At 49.0% G+C, this 23611-nt stretch overlaps 8 protein-coding genes across 8 annotated transcripts; 5 read left to right on the forward strand and 3 right to left on the reverse strand.

Annotated features, from left to right (window-relative positions):
• Window positions 1–162: 162 nt before the first annotated feature.
• On the reverse strand, window positions 163–1767 carry TRUGW13939_03340 (uncharacterized protein; the record flags this gene model as incomplete). The annotated part of the gene is made up of 1 exon (XM_035486524.1): window positions 163–1767. The coding sequence occupies one exon, from the start codon at window positions 1765–1767 to the stop codon at window positions 163–165; it is 1605 nt and encodes a 534-aa protein (XP_035342417.1).
• A 755-nt stretch (window positions 1768–2522) lies between these two features.
• On the forward strand, window positions 2523–4115 carry TRUGW13939_03341 (uncharacterized protein; the record flags this gene model as incomplete). The annotated part of the gene is made up of 2 exons (XM_035486525.1): window positions 2523–3020; window positions 3081–4115. 2 exons carry the CDS (start codon window positions 2523–2525, stop codon window positions 4113–4115), a joined length of 1533 nt encoding a protein of 510 aa, XP_035342418.1.
• Window positions 4116–4525: 410 nt separating this feature from the next.
• TRUGW13939_03342 (uncharacterized protein) lies at window positions 4526–6533 on the forward strand (the record flags this gene model as incomplete). Its single annotated transcript, XM_035486526.1, has 6 exons — window positions 4526–4571; window positions 4641–4807; window positions 4881–5217; window positions 5272–5644; window positions 5703–6364; window positions 6430–6533. The coding sequence occupies 6 exons, from the start codon at window positions 4526–4528 to the stop codon at window positions 6531–6533; spliced, it is 1689 nt and encodes a 562-aa protein (XP_035342419.1).
• A 990-nt stretch (window positions 6534–7523) lies between these two features.
• TRUGW13939_03343 (uncharacterized protein) lies at window positions 7524–9163 on the forward strand (the record flags this gene model as incomplete). The annotated part of the gene is made up of 6 exons (XM_035486527.1): window positions 7524–7627; window positions 7697–7841; window positions 7898–7985; window positions 8053–8415; window positions 8477–9085; window positions 9138–9163. 6 exons carry the CDS (start codon window positions 7524–7526, stop codon window positions 9161–9163), a joined length of 1335 nt encoding a protein of 444 aa, XP_035342420.1.
• A 291-nt stretch (window positions 9164–9454) lies between these two features.
• On the reverse strand, window positions 9455–10749 carry TRUGW13939_03344 (uncharacterized protein; the record flags this gene model as incomplete). Its single annotated transcript, XM_035486528.1, has 2 exons — window positions 9455–10439; window positions 10505–10749. The coding sequence occupies 2 exons, from the start codon at window positions 10747–10749 to the stop codon at window positions 9455–9457; spliced, it is 1230 nt and encodes a 409-aa protein (XP_035342421.1).
• A 377-nt stretch (window positions 10750–11126) lies between these two features.
• Window positions 11127–13506, forward strand: TRUGW13939_03345 (uncharacterized protein; the record flags this gene model as incomplete). The annotated part of the gene is made up of 8 exons (XM_035486529.1): window positions 11127–11193; window positions 11253–11340; window positions 11423–11498; window positions 11586–11879; window positions 11935–12207; window positions 12260–12629; window positions 12689–13251; window positions 13306–13506. 8 exons carry the CDS (start codon window positions 11127–11129, stop codon window positions 13504–13506), a joined length of 1932 nt encoding a protein of 643 aa, XP_035342422.1.
• Window positions 13507–16250: 2744 nt separating this feature from the next.
• On the forward strand, window positions 16251–17556 carry TRUGW13939_03346 (uncharacterized protein; the record flags this gene model as incomplete). Its single annotated transcript, XM_035486530.1, has 2 exons — window positions 16251–16324; window positions 16386–17556. 2 exons carry the CDS (start codon window positions 16251–16253, stop codon window positions 17554–17556), a joined length of 1245 nt encoding a protein of 414 aa, XP_035342423.1.
• A 2458-nt stretch (window positions 17557–20014) lies between these two features.
• Window positions 20015–21828, reverse strand: TRUGW13939_03347 (uncharacterized protein; the record flags this gene model as incomplete). The annotated part of the gene is made up of 5 exons (XM_035486531.1): window positions 20015–20456; window positions 20512–20690; window positions 20741–20858; window positions 20906–21372; window positions 21436–21828. The coding sequence occupies 5 exons, from the start codon at window positions 21826–21828 to the stop codon at window positions 20015–20017; spliced, it is 1599 nt and encodes a 532-aa protein (XP_035342424.1).
• Between the last annotated feature and the right edge of the window lie 1783 nt (window positions 21829–23611).

The following is a 23611-nucleotide window of genomic DNA, read 5'->3' on the forward strand; positions in this document are numbered from 1 at the left end:
ATATTTATTTTTCGATTGGTGCTATAAATAGTAGCCATCGTTATACACTGAGAAACCCCTCGCATTGGTAAAAATTTCCACTAACCAATAGACAAAATATGACATCAATTTTTGAGAACACTGAAAATGAACTACCATGTACATACCCGGAATCATTATCTGTTAAACATGTATGGCGGGCCCGTTGACCTCAAAGAGTGGCAACCCAAGCTGCTGCGATGAATACTTTATGAGATCCTCGTCATGGTCAACACAACCAGAAGCCTCCCATTCCTCGAGCTGCATCTTGCGTAACCGAACCTTGATAACAGCGCATGTCTCTGCCCATGCACAGATCTCCCCAGCCAGACCCTCGCCTAGGCAGTACGGGCGGTCCGGGGCGCGGAAATCAAACGATGGCTTCAGGCCAGCGATCTCGCTATACGGCGGGCTTTCGCGAGTGAGCATCATGAAAGGTATGGTGCGAGAGAGGAAGTAGTCGCTAGACAAGATCTCGTTTTTGGTTGTAGGGGTGACTGCTTTTCCGAGTTCGGCTAGTCTTTGCCGTCTCACCTCTGTTTGGAAGATTGAGTTATTGTCGTATATATCATGGAAAGGAAGGAGAGGCCATATGTTGCCCGTCAATCCGTGGCATAAATTCCCGCCCTTGGACAATAGACCTTCTTTCCAGATCCGTTCGGTGGCTAGGTGTAGTGCGGTTTCCCATTCGGGTCTCCAGAATTTGTTCAAGAAGAATGGGTTCCGATAGGCGGCGCCTAGTAGCACCAGAATCCCAGGGCTTCCATGGCACAGCTGGAGAATAGGCGAAGAGCGTTGTTCGGAGCTTGGCATTGGCGGTATGGACATGGGCAGATGCCCGTCGTTTTCTATGCAGATTTGGCAGAGGCCATTGATAGTATCTGCGATCAGGTCGAGGTAGTCTTCTTTTTGTGCAGAGAGAAGGGATACATCGTATGCTAGCAAGATGGAGATAATTCCAGCAATGCCGTGTACTGATCCCAGCGCGTAATGATCGCCCAACCACGGCCACATCAGGGGCAATGGGGCTTTTCGACTGTGCTGTTTTTCGAAGTCTTGCGAGCCCTGAATGCCAGCCGCAAGGATGGTATCGACAAGCTTCGGTACATGGTGTAGAATCGGCTCGAGAAGTGGTCTCATCGTAGTCTTTGCCTTCTCCTCAACACAATGCCTTTGGATCGTGAGCGCCGCCCATAACAGTCCTGCTCGTCCAAACAGCAGTTCATCAGCGCCGAGATTGTGGCCTCTGAATAAAATCACATTGCCATGTTTTGTTGCGCCTTCCACGGCTTGCTGGAGAATTTGAACATCTTTGTCCAAAACAGCGACTCCCCTTCCAAGCTGGAGGTTCTGCTCTTCGCATGCGGCCAGGATCCTCGATATTACCGGGCCCAGTCCAGATCCAATTGGAGAGTTACGCCCATCTGACAAAGTGATTTCAGACGGTGTCGGAATCAACAGGTCAAGCGCTAGTTTGCCAAATCCAGAGCCTGCAGCGTCTTCATTTTGTCCAACAATGGATGATTTTTGGCGTTCTAGTCGGAGAAGGGTGAGGACTATGCCTGATATCCCAGAGTACATATTGCCATGCTCCGAGGGGTCAGTCGGGCGCTTTGAGTTCTTTCGAATGGCATCTACCCCTCTATTGATTGCCAATTGTAACTCTCTCAGCGTGTTTTCGAGGCTGTCTTTGTTTATTTCGGCGGGTTGTAGTGTGTTGGGGTAGAACTGGGGACGGGTAGTCGCCATGATGCCGTGGGACGGGTACGCTCTTGCACTTTGAGTGTGTATTGTATCAGTAGTGCGATTAGAGCTATGTGAAGGAAGAAATTGTCTATTTACAACAATTAACTCTTCGCATAAGTGCGGAGCACAGAGTACTTTAGATCTAGCCAGCCACAAACACACACTACGTAATGACACTGGCGCCTGGGCCGGTGCGGCCCACCAACAGCAAATCTTCGTGCATATTAGAATAATGCATCAAAGCATCGAAACAGATTGCATTAGTGCGATTCGGACGAAAAAGGGACGGCCCAAAAAAGGGGATCGTCTTACACCGCCTGTAATATACTTATAGTGTTATTCAAACACTGATATGCTTAGATGCTGTGCTGCCCAATGAAAAAACAGTCCTGGGCGGCCCCACCGTGGGGCCGATGCCCGAGCTCGACCGAGAGCCGGCTCAGGCACCAAGGCAGTAAGGCAGTAAGGCAGCGCGCCAAGACTCCCAGCTCACGTGACAGCGGTACGATATCTTCTCTGCTGCGTTCTCTTTGTTCCGGACTGCAGACTACGGAGCGGTCTTGGAAGTGCCAACACAACGTGCGTATCGCTTTCATCGAACCCTTTCGGTAAGGCCGAGACCCTTCCCCAGCGCAGCAGCCTACCCCTCCTTTTTGCCCCTGCTATCCTCCTGCAACCATGAATTTCTCAAGCTAATTCGTAGCAATGGCAAGGTCAAGCAGCCCTGCCACCTGCTCCGCGCTTGAGCGCTGGACGCCATGCCCGCGGCCCATGAGGACCCGGAGGCGCCCATCATAGCAAGCCCTAAAGAGGTCCCCGCAACAATAGGTCCGCGGCAAGTCACTCTCAGAGACCGCGTTACGCTTGCAACACTGGTGCCCTTCTCGTCTGCAGACGAGGTGCCTCGCTCTCTGCTGGGCTACCTCACCGACCAGCTGAACCGGGAGATTGAAAAGGGCGACACCTACCCTATGATTGATCCCATCGCGCTGGATCGATTTGGCCCGTATTGGTTTGCAAACTTTGGCGCGGTGATGCTGCTAGGTGACATCAAAACCGTACAGGATGTTCAGGCCATGGAGCAAAACCGGACCGACTGGACAAGGACATGTCTCGGTAGTTTCAATATCAGACCCAACTACCCTGGTCGTAGCAGTCATGTCTGCAACGGCACCTTTTTGGTCACGGATGCATCACGTAACAAAGGCGTAGGAAGGCTGATGGGTGAGGGCTACCTGGAATGGGCCCCGAAGTTGGTCAGTATTCAGGTCACTCTCCGGGATTGACATTGAACCGCCCTGACAGATCATTTGCAGGGCTATACCTATTCGGTTTTCAACCTGGTGTATGAGAACAACGTGGCCTCGTGTCGCATTTGGGACTCACTAGGTTTCAAGCGGATAGGCAAGGTGCCTGGCTGTGGCAGTCTTCGATCTTACCCAGATCAATTGGTTGATGGCATCATATATGGCCGAGATCTGAGTCTCGAAGGCGAAGACTCAGTTACCCAAGAACGGTTCGACAAAATTCGGTATTATTTGAAGCATTCCAAATACCCACGAGGAGCTGATCGAGCCGAAAAAAGCCGCCTCAGAAGTGCTGCCACGCACTACAAGCTTATTGGAGGAGATGATGGCGAGCCGGAGAGATTGATGTTAAAGGATAAAGAGGTCGTCTCGGATCCTCAGCAGCAGTATGAGATCGCCCGCCAGGTGCACGTCCAGCAGCATGGTGGCATCAATAAGACGACGGCAACAATTGCTGTAAAGTATCATTGGGTCCGCATCAAGGAGACTGTCAGCCGCGTTATTCGAGACTGTCCCCAGTGTAAAGAGACTGCCAAAGCCCCAGTTGTGAATGGCAACAACAGGAATACAGAGCTGCCCGCTACCAAACCAAGCAGCGATCTCAGCATCACGACTCCAAACGGCGCCATCACGCCGACCGAATTGATGACGGATGCCGCCAGTGCGCATTCGAATCCTTTTGCTCAGACACATCCGTCTGAGGTGGAACCGCCCGACGACTGCATGACCGACTATTCCCACCTACCACTTGATCCTCAAATTATTGACATGAATCCTCACCTCCCACGCTTCCAACACCACCAAAGCATCACAGACCCTTATGAACACCAGACGCATGAGTTGCCGCATGTAGCATTTGAAGATGAGTTACGAGCGCACGGCCACAACGATTACCAAGCAATGGTGAACGACGAGTCGGACTCGGAGGCTCTTCAGCGCGACGCCTTGGGTCTGGTCAACACGCAGTTGACTGATTCCCAGCATGAGCAAGAAATGCTGTCACGATACGTGGATAGGTCTGATGACGAACTGGATTTTACTTAGATCAATATTTTGTTTTTTGTTTTTTGTTTTTTTTTTTGGGAGAAGTGTACACAGCGTTACATAATTAGATATCACAATACTCACAGCCTTGAAACCTGGACAATTATAATATTTTATCTCGATATCAGATGTTTAATTCATGTTTGAGCATTAACTATCGCATTGTCGTAAGGTTGCACGTGATTGGCCGGCGGCTTCGTCTAGAGCTCCATCGAAATTTTGGTGGACGCTTGAAGCACCTTAAGTTCTTGAGGACGGGCCCCGCGTTTCTAATCAAAAATCTCGAACTCCTTTCGAGAGCCCCCTTCACTATTCCTTGGATAATCACTGTCTGCAGCTTGGGAGTCGTGGCATTTTATTTCTGATTTGATACGATATTTGGAAATTATTCCAACGCACAACAAAAAAACATGGCCTTCGCCGGCCAAACACCCACAATTATTGTGTTGAAGGAGGGTGTGTGCTATCTGCCTTTTCGTGCCCCCAGCAAGAACGCCAGCTAACGAAATTGGGCTTTATTATTAGGGACGGATTCTTCGCAAGGAAAGGGCCAGATTATCTCCAACATTAATGCCTGCCTTGCGGTGCAGTCGACGGTTAAGAGCACACTCGGTCCATATGGCGGCGACTTGCTCCTCGTGGACGAAAATGGCAGGCAGACGATTACAAACGATGGAGCAACTGTGATGAAGGTACGAATCTATATATCCATTGATCCAAAAACTTTTTTAAGAAAGAAAGAAGTCTAATTCGGATATTCCTTAGCTTCTCGATATCGTTCACCCCGCTGCCCGCATTCTTACCGACATTGCCCGCTCACAGGACGCCGAAGTTGGCGATGGCACGACATCGGTCGTTGTTCTCGCGGGCGAAATCTTGAAGGAAGTCCGGGATGCGGTAGAGCAAGGCGTCAGTGCACAAACCATCATTCGAGGCCTTCGCAAGGCAGGCTCCGTCGCAGTCAACAGAGTCAAAGAGATCGCACTTGACATGCTGGAGGTTTCTGGTACTGAAGAAAAGAAGGTGGAGACGCTGAGGCGTCTTGCTGCTACAGCTATGAACAGTAAACTGATCAAGAGAAATTCGGATTTCTTCACAAAGAGTAAGATTTGACGATATCGAGATGGATGTGTTTTAGTTGCTAATATGCAGCCAGTGGTTGTCGATGCCGTTTTATCTCTCGACCAGGATGATCTGAATGAAAAGCTTATTGGAGTCAAAAAGGTTCATGGTGGTGGTCTTCAGGACTCGCTCTTTGTGGATGGTGTCGCTTTCAAAAAGACCTTTTCGTACGCCGGTTTCGAGCAACAGCCCAAGTCGTTTAAGAATCCGAAGATTGTGTGCTTGAATGTGGAACTGGAATTGAAGAGCGAAAAGGACAACGCCGAGGTGCGAGTTGAACAGGTTTCCGAATACCAGGCCATTGTAGATGCGGAGTGGCAGATTATCTTCAACAAACTGGATGCTATCCACAAGACCGGCGCCAAGGTTGTTCTCAGCAAACTGCCGATTGGTGACTTGGCTACCCAGTATGTTACATACACACACGAGAATTTAGGTTTCCTTTGTCTAACTTGATGATCCTAGGTTCTTTGCGGATCGCGATATTTTCTGCGCTGGTCGTGTTTCGGCGGATGACCTCGAGCGTGTGTGCCAGGCCACAGGGGCTTCTGTCCAGTCGACCTGCTCTGATATCCAAGAGCGCCATCTCGGAACATGCGGTTCCTTTGAGGAGCGACAGATTGGAGGCGAGCGTTTTAACTTCTTTTCCGAATGCCCGGCTGCCAAGACGTGTACCCTGGTGCTGCGTGGAGGAGCAGAACAATTCATTGCCGAAGTCGAACGGAGCTTGCACGACGCGATCATGATCGTCAAGCGTGCGATTCGCAATCCCACCATTGTGGCTGGCGGCGGTGCGTGTGAAATGGAACTGTCGAGCTACCTTCACAGCTTTGCCAACCGAGACGTCGCACACAAACAGCAGGCCATTGTCAAGGCATTCGCCAAGGCGTTGGAGGTTATCCCTCGTCAATTATGTGACAATGCTGGCTTTGACGCAACTGATATCCTCAACCGACTGCGAACCGAGCACCGAAAGGGCAACGTTTGGGCTGGTGTCGACTTTGACCACGAGGGCATCCGGGACAACATGGACGCGTTTGTGTGGGAGCCCAGTCTGGTGAAGGTCAATGCTATCCAAGCTGCCGTCGAGGCTGCCTGTCTCATCCTGAGCGTTGACGAGACCATCAGTACGTGTTTCTCCCTCCTTTGGACGATATTATTAAGTCACACTAACTTGCTTTTGCAACTACAGAAAACGAAGAGAGCGCGCAACCACAAGCTCCCCAAAGAGGCCTGCCACCGGGCGCGGCTCAACGAGCCATCCGCGGACGTGGCCGGGGCATGCCTAGACGGTAGAAAAGAAATAAAGGGAAAAGTGATGATTCTTGCAAGTACTCTTAATACAATACTGTGGAAAAAGACATGGCCTACTACAATGACGGCGGTTGGCTGGATGTAAGATGATTTCTAAAAGAAATATATTAATGTCCATAACTTCCATGAAACGCATAAACTATTATTGGTGTAGTACGTACTTGGTATTGTGGATATGACATGTGTAGATCTAGTGGGGGGGTGAAAATTAGAATGTCGACCAGAGTGCCTATAGTTCTATATGACTATTGATCGATCAATTGATAGTGCCGGAGGTGGCCGAAACGCCACACGGGAACAGCCACGCAAAGTGATGCGTCAGCCACAACGGAGCTCGGAAGTCCCGCTGTAAGTTGCCCGATCTGGCTAGCGTGACATCCCGATTCTTCAGGTGAGTTGACGAGTTCAGTGTGAATAATAATAATACAAAGTACACAAGTATGCGATACCTAAATTCTAAGTATTCGTCAATACTCCGTGTTGATAAATAGCTTGCAGGGTTAAACAAGATTTTGAAAAGAAAAAAAAAGACCTGTCATCGCAAACACGACGCGATACGACACGACAAGACCCGAAGACAGCAAAGTGGATTCTAGTACTAAGAATAATCCCGGAAATAATATCATCTCTCTGATCTCACTCCTGCTGCTTCGCTCAGCTGGTTGGCAGACGGCCTCAGCCCGACCACGAACCCATCGCTGGCACCGACTCCCTGGCGAACCCTGCGCCTGGTCTTAGTCAAGCCGGTCTAGCTTCTTACGGGCCCCGGAGCGCTAGCGGCAAATAAGACGATGGCCCTTCTCACCCCACCCCGCGTGAATCTCCATGTCATTTGTTATTTTGCTTGTTTTTCTTCTTCTTTCTTTTTATCACCAACCGCGGCCGTCCAACCTGCTTGCATCTCCTCTTCGCGGCCAGTTTAATTTTCCTCTTGTTTTCTGATATAGCCGCACAGAAAAAAAAAATCGCGTCATGTCGTATTATCCTCCTCCAGGGCCGCCCCAGTACGGCGGGTATCCGCCGCAACAGTATCCGCCGTCGAACAACTACGGTGCTCCTCCGCCACAAGCCTACCCGTGAGTTTCGTCCCTTGAGGGGCAAATGCTTCAGGAAATTGACGGCATACTTTCCTTGCCCTTTGATAGGCCCCAGCAGAACTATGGTGGTTACCCTGGCCAGGGCCAGCAACACCACTATCAGCAGCAGCAGCAGCACTCTTCTCCCAACACCGGATACGGCTATCACACTCCCTCGCCGCAGCCGCCGTACAATGGCGGCGGTGGATACGATGTACGCCTACTTTTTCACTGCGAAAGTTTTGCGATGTTGTTCTAACTGGGTTATAGCGACCTCCCCCGCCGCCGGCTGGATACGGCGTTCCTCCTCCATCGCATTCACCTCATCCGTCACACGGTGCCGGGTATGGACGGCAAGGTTTGTTATTCCATATTTCCTAGAGTATAATGAAGGTGTCTCTCTGACTCGGTCCAAATTCAAAAAGCTCCTGCACCACCCGGATACGGCCACCCAGCACCTCCACCCACCGGAGGCGTTTCTTTCGGCCATGGCGCGCCCCAAGGATACCAATTTCAATACTCCAAGTGTACCGGTCGGAGAAAGGCTTTGATGATCGGAATCAACTACTTTGGCCAGAAGGGCCAGCTGCGCGGGTGCATTAACGATGTCAAGAACATGTCTTCGTACTTGAACCAGGCCTTTGGCTACGCCCGAGAAGATATGGTGCTTCTCACCGATGACCAACAGAACCCGATGAGTCAGCCGACAAAGGCCAATATTCTCCGAGCTATGCACTGGCTGGTGAAAGATGCAGAGCCGAATGACTCTTTGTTCTTCCACTATTCTGGTAAGTTGAAATTCTTTATACCAAAAAAGAAAATAAAGGCACTAACGAAAGGTAAATATAGGGCACGGTGGTCAAACTCCCGATCAGGATGGAGACGAAGATGATGGGTATGACGAAGTCATTTTCCCCGTTGATTTCCGATCGGCCGGACACATCGTGGACGATGAAATGCATCGTATCATGGTCAGACCCCTCCGACCCGGTGTTCGACTGACGGCTATTTTCGATTCCTGCCACTCCGGCTCCGCATTGGATCTTCCATACATCTACTCCACCCAAGGTGTGCTCAAGGAGCCCAACCTGGCCAAGGAAGCCGGTGCCGGTTTGCTTGGTGTTGTCTCGGCATACGCGCGTGGAGATATGGGAGGCATGATGTCTACTGCAATGGGCCTCATCAAGAAGGTCGGCAAGGGCGACGAAGCCTACGAACGCACACGACAGACCAAGACCAGTCCCGCCGATGTCATCATGTGGTCTGGCAGCAAGGACGAGCAAACTAGTCAAGACGCAACCATCAACGGCCAAGCCACCGGCGCCATGTCGTGGGCTTTTATCAACGCTCTTAAGAAGAATCCTCAGCAGAGCTACGTCCAGTTGCTGAACAGTATCCGCGAAGAGCTCTCTACAAAGTATACCCAGAAGCCTCAGCTGAGCTGCAGTCACCCAATTGGTGAGTTCTTTTTTTTTTCCCTGCTATGCATGGTTCATACTGACAATTATAGACACCAATATCCTCTACGTTATGTAAATATGCTTGCTTCGAACAGCGACACAAAAGAATTGGACTTTGCAGTTCACATTGATGATCCCGGCTTGTGTTACGATTATGGGTTTTGCCTGTCGACTTGGACTTTTCTCTTTTTTTCCTTAAGTAGTGGTCTCATGGTTGTCATTTTGGTTGTGCTTTCTTTGATTTGCTGAAGCACGGTGGTATTGCTTCATGGTTTATGCTTTGATAATTATTGACAATACATATATTTTATATTGCAGTTACGACTTGACTTGGGTATTTGTAGTATTTCACACGCCCTGTAACTCTTTACCATTTCTTCGGAGCCGAAACCACCGTCCTCGAAAAAGAAGCCGTGATGGTATCGTTATTATCACCCTTGCCCTTGCGCTGCTGCTTCGCCGTGATCCCCGTACGATCCGTCACCGGTGTAGCATTAATAATATTATCAAAGTCTTCATCATCCTCGCTGCCAGCAGACCCAGACTCGGCATCGGAATCAACAGGCAACGGCTCCGGCCGAGATATCGTCTCTGGTTGCGATTTTTCTTGCTCCTGCTGCTGCGCAGGGTTCTGGAAGCTTTTGGAGTTGAGGACTTTGCGACGGATTTCGGCCATTGCTTCTTCGTCGTCGTCGGAGTCGTCGGAGATGGCATAGGGGTCTCGATCGTCGTCGTCGTCATCTTCTTCTTCTTCATCGCCACTTTTATCCTCTTCATTATCATCATCTTCTTCTTCGTCATCCGAGTTTGAATTTCCTCTATGGTTCGTATTCCCGCGTTTCCACATATCGTCTGCGCCACCAGCGTCTCGCTCAGCGCGACTTTCATTGTATTCGCGCTCGATCTTGGTGAGCCATTCTTCCTCTGTTTTCTTGATTTCTTCCTCGCTCGAGCACGCCGCGTACCGTTTGAGGAGTTGGGAGTTGATGTTGATGAATGACTCGCCGTATGAAAAATGTTGTAGCACTTCCTCGGCCCAGTCGGCGTGTCCGCAGATGTAGAAGCAGGCTGCCAGGGCTTCGACGCAGTTTAGGCGCCACGGACGGCCGTAGTTGACTGAGTTGGCGGCGATGAGGTAGGGTACTAGCAGTTTAAAAGGTCCAAGGTTAGTCAAAGGCTTCTGGTTATGTGTGTGTGTGGTGAGGATGAGCGCACAGAGTCTTTCGCATTTTCCGCCAATTCGCGACCAGGGTACTTCTTTGACGCGCACCCACGAGCATTCGACGACTGCGGCGCCGTATTGCTCGAGGAGGTCGCGGTCTGCTGGAGAGAGGATATGTTTTGCGTTTGGCCTAGTACCAGTGCAAGCGATCAGCAGAAAGACTTTTTTTTTTTTTTTGAAAGGTCAAAGACGTACGAAATCACAACTCCAGAATGCTTATGGCCAATAGACAACTCTCTCATCAGGCCAAAGTGCATAAGCCGCTTTCCCGAGCATCTCTTCGGATCACAGTGTCCAAGATCCCAACAGGCCGCCTTGAAAGACGGTCGCGATGTGTCGTTTTCTTGATCATTATCTTCGTTGGCGCGGGGCGCTGGCCGGTAACGCGGGGGACCTTTTTTGCCGCCTCGTGGGTAGTTGTCTTTCTTGTGTCGGACCATTGTGGATTAGAATAAATGAGGTACTTTCTGGGAATATAGTTGAGAGATAGAAAGAGAAACGAAGCAGTATTGTCAAAGAATCAGTGTTGAAGAATAATGTTGCTGCTCGCCGGAAGTGCGGTGTTGAGGCTGTCGTGGAAGCGGGTCTCTCTCCCAGCCCGCCTAAAGCCCACCGAAGATGCTCAACACCCGCCTTACAGCTGTCCACTAACACAAACAAGCAATCCCCAAGGCATCCATTCGCCGGGTCGCAATCACAGAATCCCACCCAGTTCTTCTGTTCTGGATTTCTGTTATCTTTCGATACTCCTCTTTTTTTTCCTTTTTTAGATACCACACCTGCGCCTCTTGCCAAACTGGAGGCTGCTTCCGCACGCATGGCGGCGAGGGACCGCTTCGGTTCATTTGCCGATCCATCGCTGACACCACTTCAACGAGCTATACGTGGGTTTCTTTCTTTTTTGTTGTCTGTTTGTTCTACAGAGGACTAACCAGGTCAATAGACAATGCTAGCGATCCGACAAACTACGAGCCGAACCTTGCGCTGAATCTCGAAGTCGCAGACTTGATCAATTCCAAGAAAGGCAATGCGTGAGTGGGGCAGACAGCTTTATACAAATAGAAAAAAAGAGAGAAGAAAAAAAGGATGGAATAACTGACACGAACCCAAAAGGCCTCGAGAAGCAGCTATTGCTATCGTCCATCTGATCAACTCCCGGAATCAGAATGTCGCTCTCTTAGCCCTCGCTGTGAGACACACCCAAAAAAAACAAAACAACCGTTTTTTGTTTTAAAACAAAAAGTCGAAAATGCAGAGGAACTGACAAGAGGATTAGCTTCTTGATATATGCGTGAAGAACTGCGGATATCCTTTCCATCTCCAAATCAGCACGAAAGAGTTTCTCAATGAGCTCGTCCGGCGGTTTCCCGAGCGACCTCCGCTGCGGCCATCGCGGGTGCAGCATCGGATACTCGAGTCAATTGAAGAATGGCGGCAAACGATATGTCAGACGTCACGGTATAAGGAGGACTTGGGTTTTATTAGGGATATGCATCGGCTTTTGCTCTACAAGGGATACCAGTTTCCGGAAGTGAGAGGTGAAGATGCAGCGGTCTTGAACCCTTCCGACGTATGATTAAAGATGATCCATTCAAAAATATCGATGCGTGCTGACATTTCTCAAGTCTCTCAGGTCGGCAGAAGAGATGGAAGAGGAGGAAAAAGCGGCGCAGTCTGCGAAACTTCAGGAGCTGATCAGACGAGGAACCCCGCAGGATTTACAGGAGGCCAACCGGCTTATGAAAGTGATGGCGGGCTATGATACGAGGAACAAGACCGATTATCGGGCAAAGGCTGCTGAGGAAGTTTCGTATGTTCAGCAAAAGGCCAAGATTTTGGAAGAGATGCTGCAGAGTATCAAGCCGGGCGATACAATAGCTGCTGGAGATGTATTCGAGGTATGACAGAGTTTTCTAACGGGTTTGGTTTATTGATATTGATGAATGTTAGGAACTTGCAAGTGCCCTTCAGAGTGCACATCCCAAGATTCAGAAGATGTGTGACGAGGAGTCGGAAGACACGGAGGCAGTGGAGAAACTTAAACAGATCAGCGATAGTATCCAACGGACTGTTGAGAGATATAAATTAGTCAAGGGCGGCGACTTTGATGGCGCATCTAGGATTCCCAAGGGCACGCTGGGTACAACAACTGGTGTTTCCAAGAATGCCAACAATGAGCTATCCTTGATTGATTTTGACCCTGAGCCCGCCTCGAATGGAGCTGAAGCCGACCAACCAGCTGCGACGTCTTTGGAAGATGATTTGCTGGGACTCTCCTTTCAAGATAAAGCTACTCCGGGTCCAGTCAATTTAGGATTTGGTGAGTCTTCTTCTGTTGTGCTCGCTTCTTGAGAATCCGCTAATTATTTATTCAATTAGACGGTCCTCCAGCAGCAACCAGCTCTGGTGCTCCCCCGCCAAGTCAACCCCAGGAATCCAGCGGACTTCAGCGCAACTATGATATTCTCTCCGCGATTTCGGCGTCTCGGTCTGGCTCTCAGTCATCGACACCAGCGCCGCCTCCGCCAAGTCAGCCGAATCGATCTTCCCCGGCGCCGGCAGCGGATCCTTTTGCATCTTTGATTTCAGGTGGTTCCAGGACGTCGTCTCCCTTTGCTGCAGCGCAGTCATCGACCGGTCACGCACAATCACCGTCGCTCGTCGACCTGGCAGGAGGACCAACACCGCCTCCTGGCCCAAGTCAAGCGGCGTCGACTAGTGGTGGTGGTGCATTTGACGACGAGTGGAGTTTTACATCTTCTCTGCCGGAGAGCACATTACCAACATCCAACAGAGTGCGCGTTCTCAACTCTTCTCTTGTAATTGACTTTGAAGTTCGACGAAGACCCGAGGACACCAAGTCTATCCAAATGGTAGCACTATTTTCCAACGCTACCAACCAGGCCTTGACAGAACTGCACTTTCAAGTAGCCGTCGAGCGAGTAAGTTTTTCTGCTTCTTGTAGCAAGTAGAACATGCATTCTAACCGTCTATAGGCATATACGCTACAGCTTCGACCACAGTCTGGCCGGGACATCGCGCCCCTTCAATCCATCGGAGTGAAACAAGAAATGCTGATTGAAAATATCGAACCTGGAAAGGGAAATTCGGTGAGAATACGGTTCAAGGTATCATATCGGGCTGGAGGAAAAGCCAACGAAGAGCAAGGCATGGTTCCTCCATTAGGAATATCGTAACCAAACATGACGAGAGTTTATACCTTATTCTCTTTTTTCTTTTTCTTTTTACGTTTCTCAAAAGGGCAATCTCGTTGAGCGCAGATTATCTTGCATATTTTTTGTGGCTGTTTTTCACTCTTTTTGAGTACAATCTATATTACTTGTCATGTTTTTTTTTCTGTCAATCGTTTGGATATAGTGAGAGAGTGACTAGGATTAGTGTAGAGGACGGTTGATCATTGGACGGTTTCAATGTTCTTATGGATCAAGCTACTACTGTTTTTGAATGATAAATCCGTCCAATCCCGTTGAGGTCGCAACTACTGTATAGTACATGGCCCCCCTTGTTCTAGTTAATCACACCTGAATCATGCTTGAACGCGTCAGCTGTTGGAAATATGAACATGGGTACATGTATCGACACTAACCTGATAGATCTTGCAGGCTGGATAACGTTATATATGGCGTTTTTTTGCGTCGGCGTGCCCGGGTTCTTGAGCCACTAACATTTTAGAGGCGCATATTGGGTCTAGATCAAGTTAAGAACCAACATCCCTATGACATATGTGGACTTTCCAGATCGAGGAGCATTACTCATGAGCAAATTTTTGAGTCACCAAAAAAACACTGGAATCTTTGATATAGGTACGTAGAAGAACATTGAGCCCTTTGCTCGCAACTCGAACCGGGAAGGGAAACTCGGCACCTTCGTAGAATGCTTCCATTTCAGGCAAAATCGCGGTTTTATGTTATTCTTTGGGTTTCGGGCTTCGGACCTCCGTGTGTATACGTATCTCTTTTCGCCACCCAGTTTGACCCTCAATTCTTCCTGCCTATCAGCTAACGCAATATGTTACACTCTGTTAGAACTGAGCATTGTACATGATTAGTAGTTCAACCGATAAGGCTGAAGGGATAACGCCAAAAAAACTGCCCGGATCTACGAAAGGGGATCCTCTTTTGGTATGCTTGCTGCTTGGCAGGTCCATGCGGGCACGAGGTGAACGAACCCCTGCTCAATGCGGTAGTGGCTTATTAATTACTCGTTTAGGAAATAATCCTTTACGCCGGTTTTTTTTTTTTTTTTTTTTTTTTCTTCCTCCATCACGTTGCAGTATCCTGCTGCTATTGTATTTTTATTATTATTATTATTTTTAGGGACAAGTAGTGATCCGCTTGGTGTAACTCGACAGAGGTGTGCAAATCGTCAGTGTATTCGCCATCGAGCTGGTACAACAAGCGAACTCCACTCTGAACACGAAGAGTAGGTTGTGGCTAAGCAGGTTGTTTCCCAGTCTAGATACTTGTGGAGAAAGGTGGGCCACAAGTGGCAAATGTGTCAGGCCATCAACGACATAACTGGTGGAATTGATTAGAAGCGAATAAGAATATTGGGGAGGAGGGGGGGGGGATCGGGGGTTTCCGACACGGGGGGAGGGTCGATCAAGGACGATAAGATCGCTACCAGCACGGTTCTATATCCCCATACCCATGTCTATGTATTCCGTATTGACTTGCCAAGCCCGAAGGAGGCGGCCAAGAAGGCCAAAGGAATTGCCCAGGTTTTGGTTTTGTTCGTTTCCAGAGTCGTGTGTACTTGGCCATTACGTACGGAGCAACAGTCTGAAGGTTACTGATAGTAGTATGGTGATCGTGTACTACTAGGATAAGCGCACGTGCTTGGGCTACTTGGTGCCTTCGGCCTAGACTCGGCGAGGCCAACATGAGGCAAAAGTGCCGAGTATGCAGGGGCCCAAGATTCTCAACATTTCTCATAAACTAGACTTTACTCCAGTGGGTCAGTTCAGAGAAGAAGAAGAAAAAAGAGAAGAAAATTTTTGTAGTTGCATCCCTGCAAGGTTACGGTTGAAGCCGCCCTTGCAGTGCTGTGGTAGGTAGTATTAGTATTAGGTAGTTTCCTTATTGGGGAGACCGCGAACGTCAGGGTGCTGAGAACGGCTGTTGTTGTATTATTGGATGTATGTATGTGGCGGTATCGGTACCGGCGAGTATCAGGCTGTAATCAAGGGTATCGTGCCCGACCACGGACTAGGTCACAACAGGACTAGTGGGCGCAGGGCCGAGGGCGCTAACCCTAAGTGGGCGGGGCCGAGAACGGGCGGCGGCTATTGGCAGAGCGGCGCACTAAGGCTGCAGCACGGACATTCCTCAGGCCCAGACTCGCCGAGCTCCTGCGCTAGTCCGCATCCGGAGGCACGGCTTGGCGCGACCCACGGAACTGGCTGCGATGCCTGAGCGTATTATTACAATACGCGTATTATTACTCTGCATTCCTGCATCTACACTGCAAGTGCTGCGGAGCAACTAGCTGCACTGTGCAGTGGCTAGTTGTGTGCACTGCAGAGCGATAGTCAGCAGGCGCATCAATAACAAATATCATCTCTCTGTATATAACTGCATAAACTACAGCGGGAGAGTACATAGTATCAGCATGTATCATCTGTTAGGAAGGTGCCATGCCAGCCCGCGACCCATGGATCACAAAGCGGGTAGACGGTCAGTCTTGATCTTCACCCCAGCGTTGCCTCTGCCCGTCCCATGGGAGCCGTCGCCAGTCCAGACACAACGTGACAGCTGCACCCCCGCTTCTGCCTCTTGCTGCTGTTGATTCTCGAGCTATATCTACCTCTGCCTCGTCGCCCATTCTTATCGTCTCGGTCCCAGTTGCTCTTACTGACATTGCACCCTATTTTTTTTTTAAATCACTCATCCCCAAAGCCTATCTATCCCATTCTTCCACGATGGGGTCTACTGGCTTCAGCTTTGACATGGACGCCCAAACCATCCAACGCTCCAAGGAGGAGAACCAAGAACGGTACATTCTCTCTCTCTCTCTCTCTCTCTCTCTATTCTTTCTGTATACTGACATATTGTAGCGCCTTTGTGGCTGCCTCGCGACGCAAAGACCGCAGCCTCGATGCGCGTCTGGAGTCGGCCAACCGAGCCTCCATGCTTCACAAGAAGCGCACCGGCAAGGCTCTGCACATCACCAAGGAGATCGTCGAGCGAGAGGCCATGTACGAGGAAGTCGACGAGCGATATCAAGAGAAACGCATGAAACTACTCAAGGCCCATACCACCGAGCTAGAAGCCCAGTTCCATCGCCATCTCATGGCCGCCATGGCCTATGGTCCCAACGCCGCCGCCAACGCCAACAGCAACCGCGCCTCTTTTGGGGGTGGTCGTGTCTCTCAGGGTGGCGGCATCCAGAAGATGCGCATCGACGTGCCAGCCGCTCAATCCTTCTTTCCCGAGCGCTCACAGCAGCAGCAACAGTCGCTGTCGCCTACTACCCCGTCTTCTATCAAACAAGACCCTACAAGCCCAACCTTTGGTAGCTCATATCCGTCCCCTGCCGAGTCTTATGTCCAGACCCCGGGTAGTTACTACATGGCCCCTACCCAGCAATGCCCCCCATACCTCTCTCAACAGCAAATGTCCGCGTTTATGCCTCAGCATCTAAACTCCTCGCCGCCGTGGGACTCAACACAGCAGTTCCTAGCTCTGCAGCAGTCAGTGAACGCCTTGGAGACCAGTCCCGGGCAAATGGCTTCCATGACACAGATGGTACCACAACCTTCTCAGCCTATCCGGCAACGAGTCGCATCTGTGCCAGACGTCCTGTTGTTCCAACAACAATATATGACTCCATCCGTACCGGATGTCTCTCGGGCTCAGTCCGAACCTTTTATTCCCGACAACCACGAAGACCAGATGATGCCAGTGCTGACGAATAACAACAACAACAATAATAACAACAACGCGGGCCTTTCACCGCCCCCGATGACATCCAACTCATCGCAGACCAGCTCTGAAGACAAACAGTCCCCCGTGTTGGGACAAGATTCGTTTGTCCATGTTAATAAAGAGGCAGTCCTCGGGATGACCGAAGTGCTGGATACCAACTTTGACCCCGAGTACACTGACTTTTTTGATTTCTCCACTGCTTTGGAGGACCAGTGGCAGATGCCCATGGCTGATCCTTGCTACGAGGACTGGGGGCATTTGGAGAATGTGGACTACGAACTGGCTGTTTCTGGCATATGAGATATGTATTAACTTTGTACTTGTATCGTACGGCGGCGTTATTGCGCGGATACTTGCTTTTTATTCTATCTAGGTTTTGAAGCGAGGGAGTTTTTTTCTACAGAGGATACCAGCTTATTATTGTTAGGATATCATTAATCAATTTAATTTAATTAAGTTGACTTGATAATTGAGTTGAAATGTAAACTATAAACCTGTGCTCTGTGCCCTGTGCTCTGTGCGGGGCGTGTGGTGTGGTGTGGCGAGTACGTACCAGCTAACTAGCTAGTTAACCGCCGTTATCATTCCTAACGCATCATCTGACGATGCCCGCTCGCTCGCTACCTAGCTTAGCTTATGAATTGAGTTGCGCAAGGACCGATAAACTACATTTTAGCAGGAAATACACCTTGTAAGCCGATACCATTATTCTTAGTAAATTCTGATAAATCCTGCATAAGCAACGCGACTGGCCGGATGGGCGTTGGCCTCGATCGATCGATGTGCGCCATGCCAGGCCTGATGCGTCAGGCATCGAATCACCTTCCCTGTCTAATTTTTTAATCATGCTCAGAGAAGAACGGATTGTGGGGCGATTTGTGTGTGACAGGCTGCGACTTGCTGGCTGTTACCTGGGGATGCACAGCCTAACAGGGCACTGGAGGGGGAGGGGGGGTTGGTGACAGAGAGCAGAGAGAGAGTAGTGGGTGATTTTAAAGTTGCGCTAGCCTTCTCGGATCTGCCTGCCCTCCCATCCGGAGCGGGGCAAGTTCCTTGCCTTGCAGCTTGTGATTGGATCAAAAGGCAATCAGACCTGCGTCCATCAATATAGTGGGTCCAAAACCTTATCGGGCTCGAGCTCTTTTTTTTTTTTCCTTTCCCTCTCTCTCTCTCGTATTTAATTGGTACACAGCTACTACACACAGTGGTATGGTAACGTATGGTAACTTTTTTGTCATTGATCCAGTAACAACCAACCAACCAACCCTCATCGCACGGGCTTTTTTTTTTTTAGTGTTTGTATTGCCCCGCAATTTAGCTGCAAAAGTTTATGCCTATGAGAAAACCAGTGTTTGATACGAGGACCAATTGATATAGACTTGGACGCTCAGACAGTGGCAAGCAGTTCATGATCGATCGTATATTCGCTTTCTTTCTGTGGGTTAGTCTACCTCAGTACGGATTTTCTTTCTCTTCTCTGCTCAACGGTCGAAAGGAAGGGAAGACCCTTTCCAGGGTATATCCGACCATGGCGATACTTGCCACCGTGACCTGGTCCTGGACCGGGCGTAAAATACATGTATCGTCTCTGTACATTCTTAGCAATATGCTGGGTATATTCGTGTATTGTATTGTCACTTGCCCGTAAAATAATATCCCTCTTATCTACCCTCACTATTTTTTTTGTTACAATACCATGGCTAGGCTGCCTTGTACATAAACATGGACAACCTGAGGCTTTTTCTCTTTTTTTTTCTTTCTTTCTTTCTTTTCTTGTAAGGACCGTCTGAGTTAATAGACTCTTTTTTCCAACCATGACAAACAAGGTAATCCATTCAAAAACTGATGTCAATTAATCTACTAACCCACCGTAGTTAACAATTATTAATAATCCGGGAAATGCCCACAGAGGCTAAAGAAGAGCTCGTATTAGCTAATTGCCAAAAAGTCTCGCCCATTGGCACCCGTTGATCGGATAACTCATCCAGACGAATTCAGCAAGTGGGGAGAGAGAAAAGAGGTCTGAACTGAGCCACAGTTGTTGAAGAAATCTTTCCGCATCGCTTGGGGTGGTTAGGCACTATGTCACTGTGTAGAAATTTCTGAAAAATAGAGAAAAAAATGGAAAAAAGGGGGGAACTCCTTGATGGAACCTACTAGAACGGAATAATCTCCAATCTACATACAATGTTACTCTTTTCAAAAGATATTATTGTAAAGCTGTAATCCGCCGGTAACCACGCTATACTTGGTAAACTATAGTAGTTGACTTAGTCACCCGAAAGCTCGAGTAGTAACAGCCCAGAACGGTCAGTCCCCAAGAGGGCGCCCGCCGATCACTTCCTAGTAGACTCGATCACGTTCAACTAATTACTTAGCACCACTGTTAGGACAACTCGGTAGTAGTGGAATCGTGGATGGATCATTAAGCCTAATAACGTACACGTTCTGCCACATTGCTTTTAGAGTCAAATCGTGCATCATGCACAGCAGATCCCACTAGGCTACAAAAAGTCAACTGTTTTCTTGGCAGCCTCGAAGAGACGAAAATTTCTCGCTTTTCGGCTTCTTATCTGATCATGTCCGCGAAAAACACTCGGAATAGCATCATCAAGTGTCATATGATATTTTTAAAAAAAAAATCGCCACCGTCAAAATTCGAATCGGACTAGACTTTGCAAAAAAAAAAAGAACGTTGATGTGGCAAACAAGCCTCGGCCCTGGCAGTAAGTAGTAAATATTTACATCCGTATAATCATCAGTCGGCTGGCCGCCCGCCACGGAATAATTCGCGCCCAATATCTCCACTCCTCTGAATGCTCAGGCTAGAACTGCTGCTTCGTCGCCGGCGATTCCGCGTCTCGGCTGGATCGGTCGGGCTCAAGCCACTGGCCCTAGCATACAAGAAAAGCACATCAGTCAGGCTGACTACGCCCACCAGCCGACCAGATAGCCGGGCACCGGGAAGTGCAGACGCCGGTACAGATGGCGCAATCGCTGATGGCAAGGTCGCTGGTGAGCCCTGATATCCTTGCGGAGGAGTGGGATGGTGTGGTTGTGTGTGTGCTGGAGGCGCATGGTTGCCCGCGGCATTCATGGCCACCTGGTTCTGGAACCCAGGACTTGCGGGCCGAGGTGTAGGAATTGCTGGCGTCGAAGGCCCAGATGACGACGGCGATTGAGGATCAGTAATCCACAAACTATGGAGAAGATATTAGAGATTAGAGATTAGATAAAACGACAGCAGAGACCTACCGATGAGATGTGGTGGCAACCATTTTAGCTACCGTGTGGGCCAAAGTTGACGTTGGTGTCACGTAGAAAACAGGGAACGAGTCTTTGCCCTCTACCAGGCCCCGAGTAGACAGAATGATGGTAATGAAGTGGATACACGTGTTTTGAAGAAGCGGTAGGGAAGTTGACGTTGTCAACAGCTGCAGACGGTTAGCTTGATAACAGCAGAATCATAGCTTATCCGACATACCTTGACGTCAACCGTAGATATATTGCCGATAACATTAGTATTGTTATCAACTACAGCCAAAGAAGAAATCCCCTCGTCATTCATGAGTTGTAGAGCGTGGTATAAAGGCTTATCGCCACTAAAACACTGTTAGCAGAAAGGTCCCAAAGTTTTGATAAAACTTACTTAATGTGAATGACCTGTTGAGATCCTAAACGGAGGTCTCTCAAATATTGCGGATACAGCTGATCAATAATCGGAAAGCTGCGGCCATTCTCCCACAGAAACTTGACGAGGCGAGACTGGCTCACAATGCCAACCGCTTCATTGCTGCCTTCTTTTAACACAACAATCCGATGCACCCCGCCACCAAAGGTTTCCACCGCGGCCATCAAATTGGCAGTCTCCGGTAGCGTTGTCAGAGGCTCCTTGGGCACAAGATCTCTGATATCCTTCAATGGAATCTTGCTCCCCTCCTGCGCCTTTTGAGACACTTCTTGAAATGAAGTGAGCTGTGATTCTGTGGGCTTTGCCAGCCCAACCACCAGGAGCAGATATGAATTCAAGTCATTGTACCCAAAAGTGCCCACCACAGATTTATCGTCGACAGACTCACGGACGAGAAGAACGGGTGCCTCGGTTTCAATCAAAGTCTATGCGACAGACAGATTAGCATTGTCGATTAGTCTAGTATATAATCAAGTTGGTGGCCTTACATGTGTAGCATCCTCAATTCCAGTATCCACCTCGACAAACTGGAGATCCTTTGGCTTCACCAGCTCCCCGATAGATATATGACGCCAATCGCGCCCATTAAAAGCCGGATTTGCAGGATGGCGAACAGGAGGGTTATCAATCAACCCCTGTATGGCAGCCTGGGTCAACGAGGGCTGGCGTCGGGCGCGGGGGGACTGTGGCATGCTCCGTAGACTTTCGCTGAAGCTCTGGCGATGCGACGAATTGTGAGAAGGGACATGGGCAAGGCGAATCGAGGGCTGTCTGGAGTGAGGCGATCGTGAATCCGTGCTGGTTCGTGGCGATGAAACCGCGGATTCGGCTGGGGTGTCCTGCTGCTGCTGTTGCCCCGCGCGAGGTGGCTGCTCCGCCATTGAGTTTTTCTCGAATGGTTCAGGCGCAGTTCGTCGGCAACAGTTCAACGATCTGAAACGCTTTCGAGAGTATATTTATAGACTGGACAGCAGTCTGGTTTTGCAGCTTCTTGTCGAGCAGATAGATGGTGTTCGGGGATGACGATGGGAGAGCAGCGGTCAGAAGACGGACGGGGACCCGCCAGACAGACAAGCTGGGCGGGACGACCCGCTCAGCTTCCCCAGAACAACAAAACATATTGCGACTTATAGTCAATAGAAAATAATTCTTTATCTATCGACCCTAGGGTACTATATAAGAATGTCTTTTAGAAATGTGTTTACTTGTTATTGAGACAGGATATGCGAAAAGCTCATGGCAATGGATTCAATTGAGTGTTAGTCTTCAGCTGAGATCTTGCGCCACTTCCGTCAATTTGGTGGACAGTTTTTCCAAGAGATTGTTACATGTCCTCATCTTTTCTTCGAGATGCGAGCAAGCATTGGCGACGCTCTGATCTAGGGGTAGACGTAGAGACTCTCGATCAATAACGAACCCCAAATGCTGGTATATAGCGTTTTGTGGCAGGGAACTTATGTCTGGTTTCTAACATAGTGTGCTTGAAAGACGTCACTGGGGGGAACTATCGCCAATGAGGCGTATTGATTGATCGGTTTTATTTCACCCTGGACAACATTCGTTAATTCCAAACCTGAAAAGTTGGCATAACATAGTCACTTACCGTCTCCACCAGTATCTCCCCTTTTGAGCGGTACTCATTGCCAAGCTAGATCAAATAGGCGGTTGAGTACTCAACAGGCCCGGCGATTCTCTCACTGTTGCACCAATAAGTGGCTGTTCCAGGTTTGATCTCAAGCTCTCTGGGGTGATATTCTTTGATGATATCTGGGCGGCAACTTCTTTTTTGGTCGACAAGCAACGGCTTATAAAAAGGGCACACCAGTCTCGTCCGCCATCTCAGACACGGTGATGGTGAAGATGAAAGAAGCCTTAAAAGAGTTGACTAGTATCGAAGCTTGATAGAGGCTAGACGTCCCACTATCCTCTAATATGGTAAGATTGGCAGAAGGACATGCACGAATATATGTGGGGCACAGAGTAACCCCGGTCCTTTGTTGCTCAGCAAGTCTTTGACATATTTTTCCAGTTTTTTGAGTTGACCTTGCGCAGATAGTTGATCACTGTGTCTGAAGTATCTTCGTCTGAAACCTCTTCAAGGTATTTCTTAATAGCGATAGAGAAACGCATAAACGCATCATGAACAATCATTTAGAAAAGCACTGCTGCCTCTGATGGTAGCCTCTAGGACGGATGTGAACACACTAGCTCGAAGAAATTAAATATGGGAAAGAAAGAGAGAAAGAGAAGAATCCAGAGATAATTTTTTACAATAGGTAACCGAGATTTGTGGACAAGACTATTCCTATTCTATCTCCGCTCGAGGGTATTCCCAAACCTGGCGCCGCTATCGCTATGAGTTGATGCCTCAGGTTGGTCATCAGCTGGAGATATAAAGCCACTTGCAGAGCCGCGACAGCCTCTCACCATTTGTGTATAACTAGGTAATCATGGCTTCGTTTAGCCAAAATCCCAGATTCTGTGTGATCCTAAGACCGACTAATCTTATCAACATGTGCATTCAATTCACTTTTCTTTCGTCATGTTAAAGGTCATTACAGAAATTCTCAACTACGAGAAGTATTTGATATTGCTCCGATATCTGGATCATTTATATCCGGATTAATTCAATTTGGTTGGCAAGTCTTGCCTGTTTCTGTTTAT

Source organism: Talaromyces rugulosus, chromosome II, assembly GCF_013368755.1.
Source record: "Talaromyces rugulosus chromosome II, complete sequence".
Taxonomy (NCBI): Eukaryota; Fungi; Ascomycota; class Eurotiomycetes; order Eurotiales; family Trichocomaceae; genus Talaromyces; species Talaromyces rugulosus.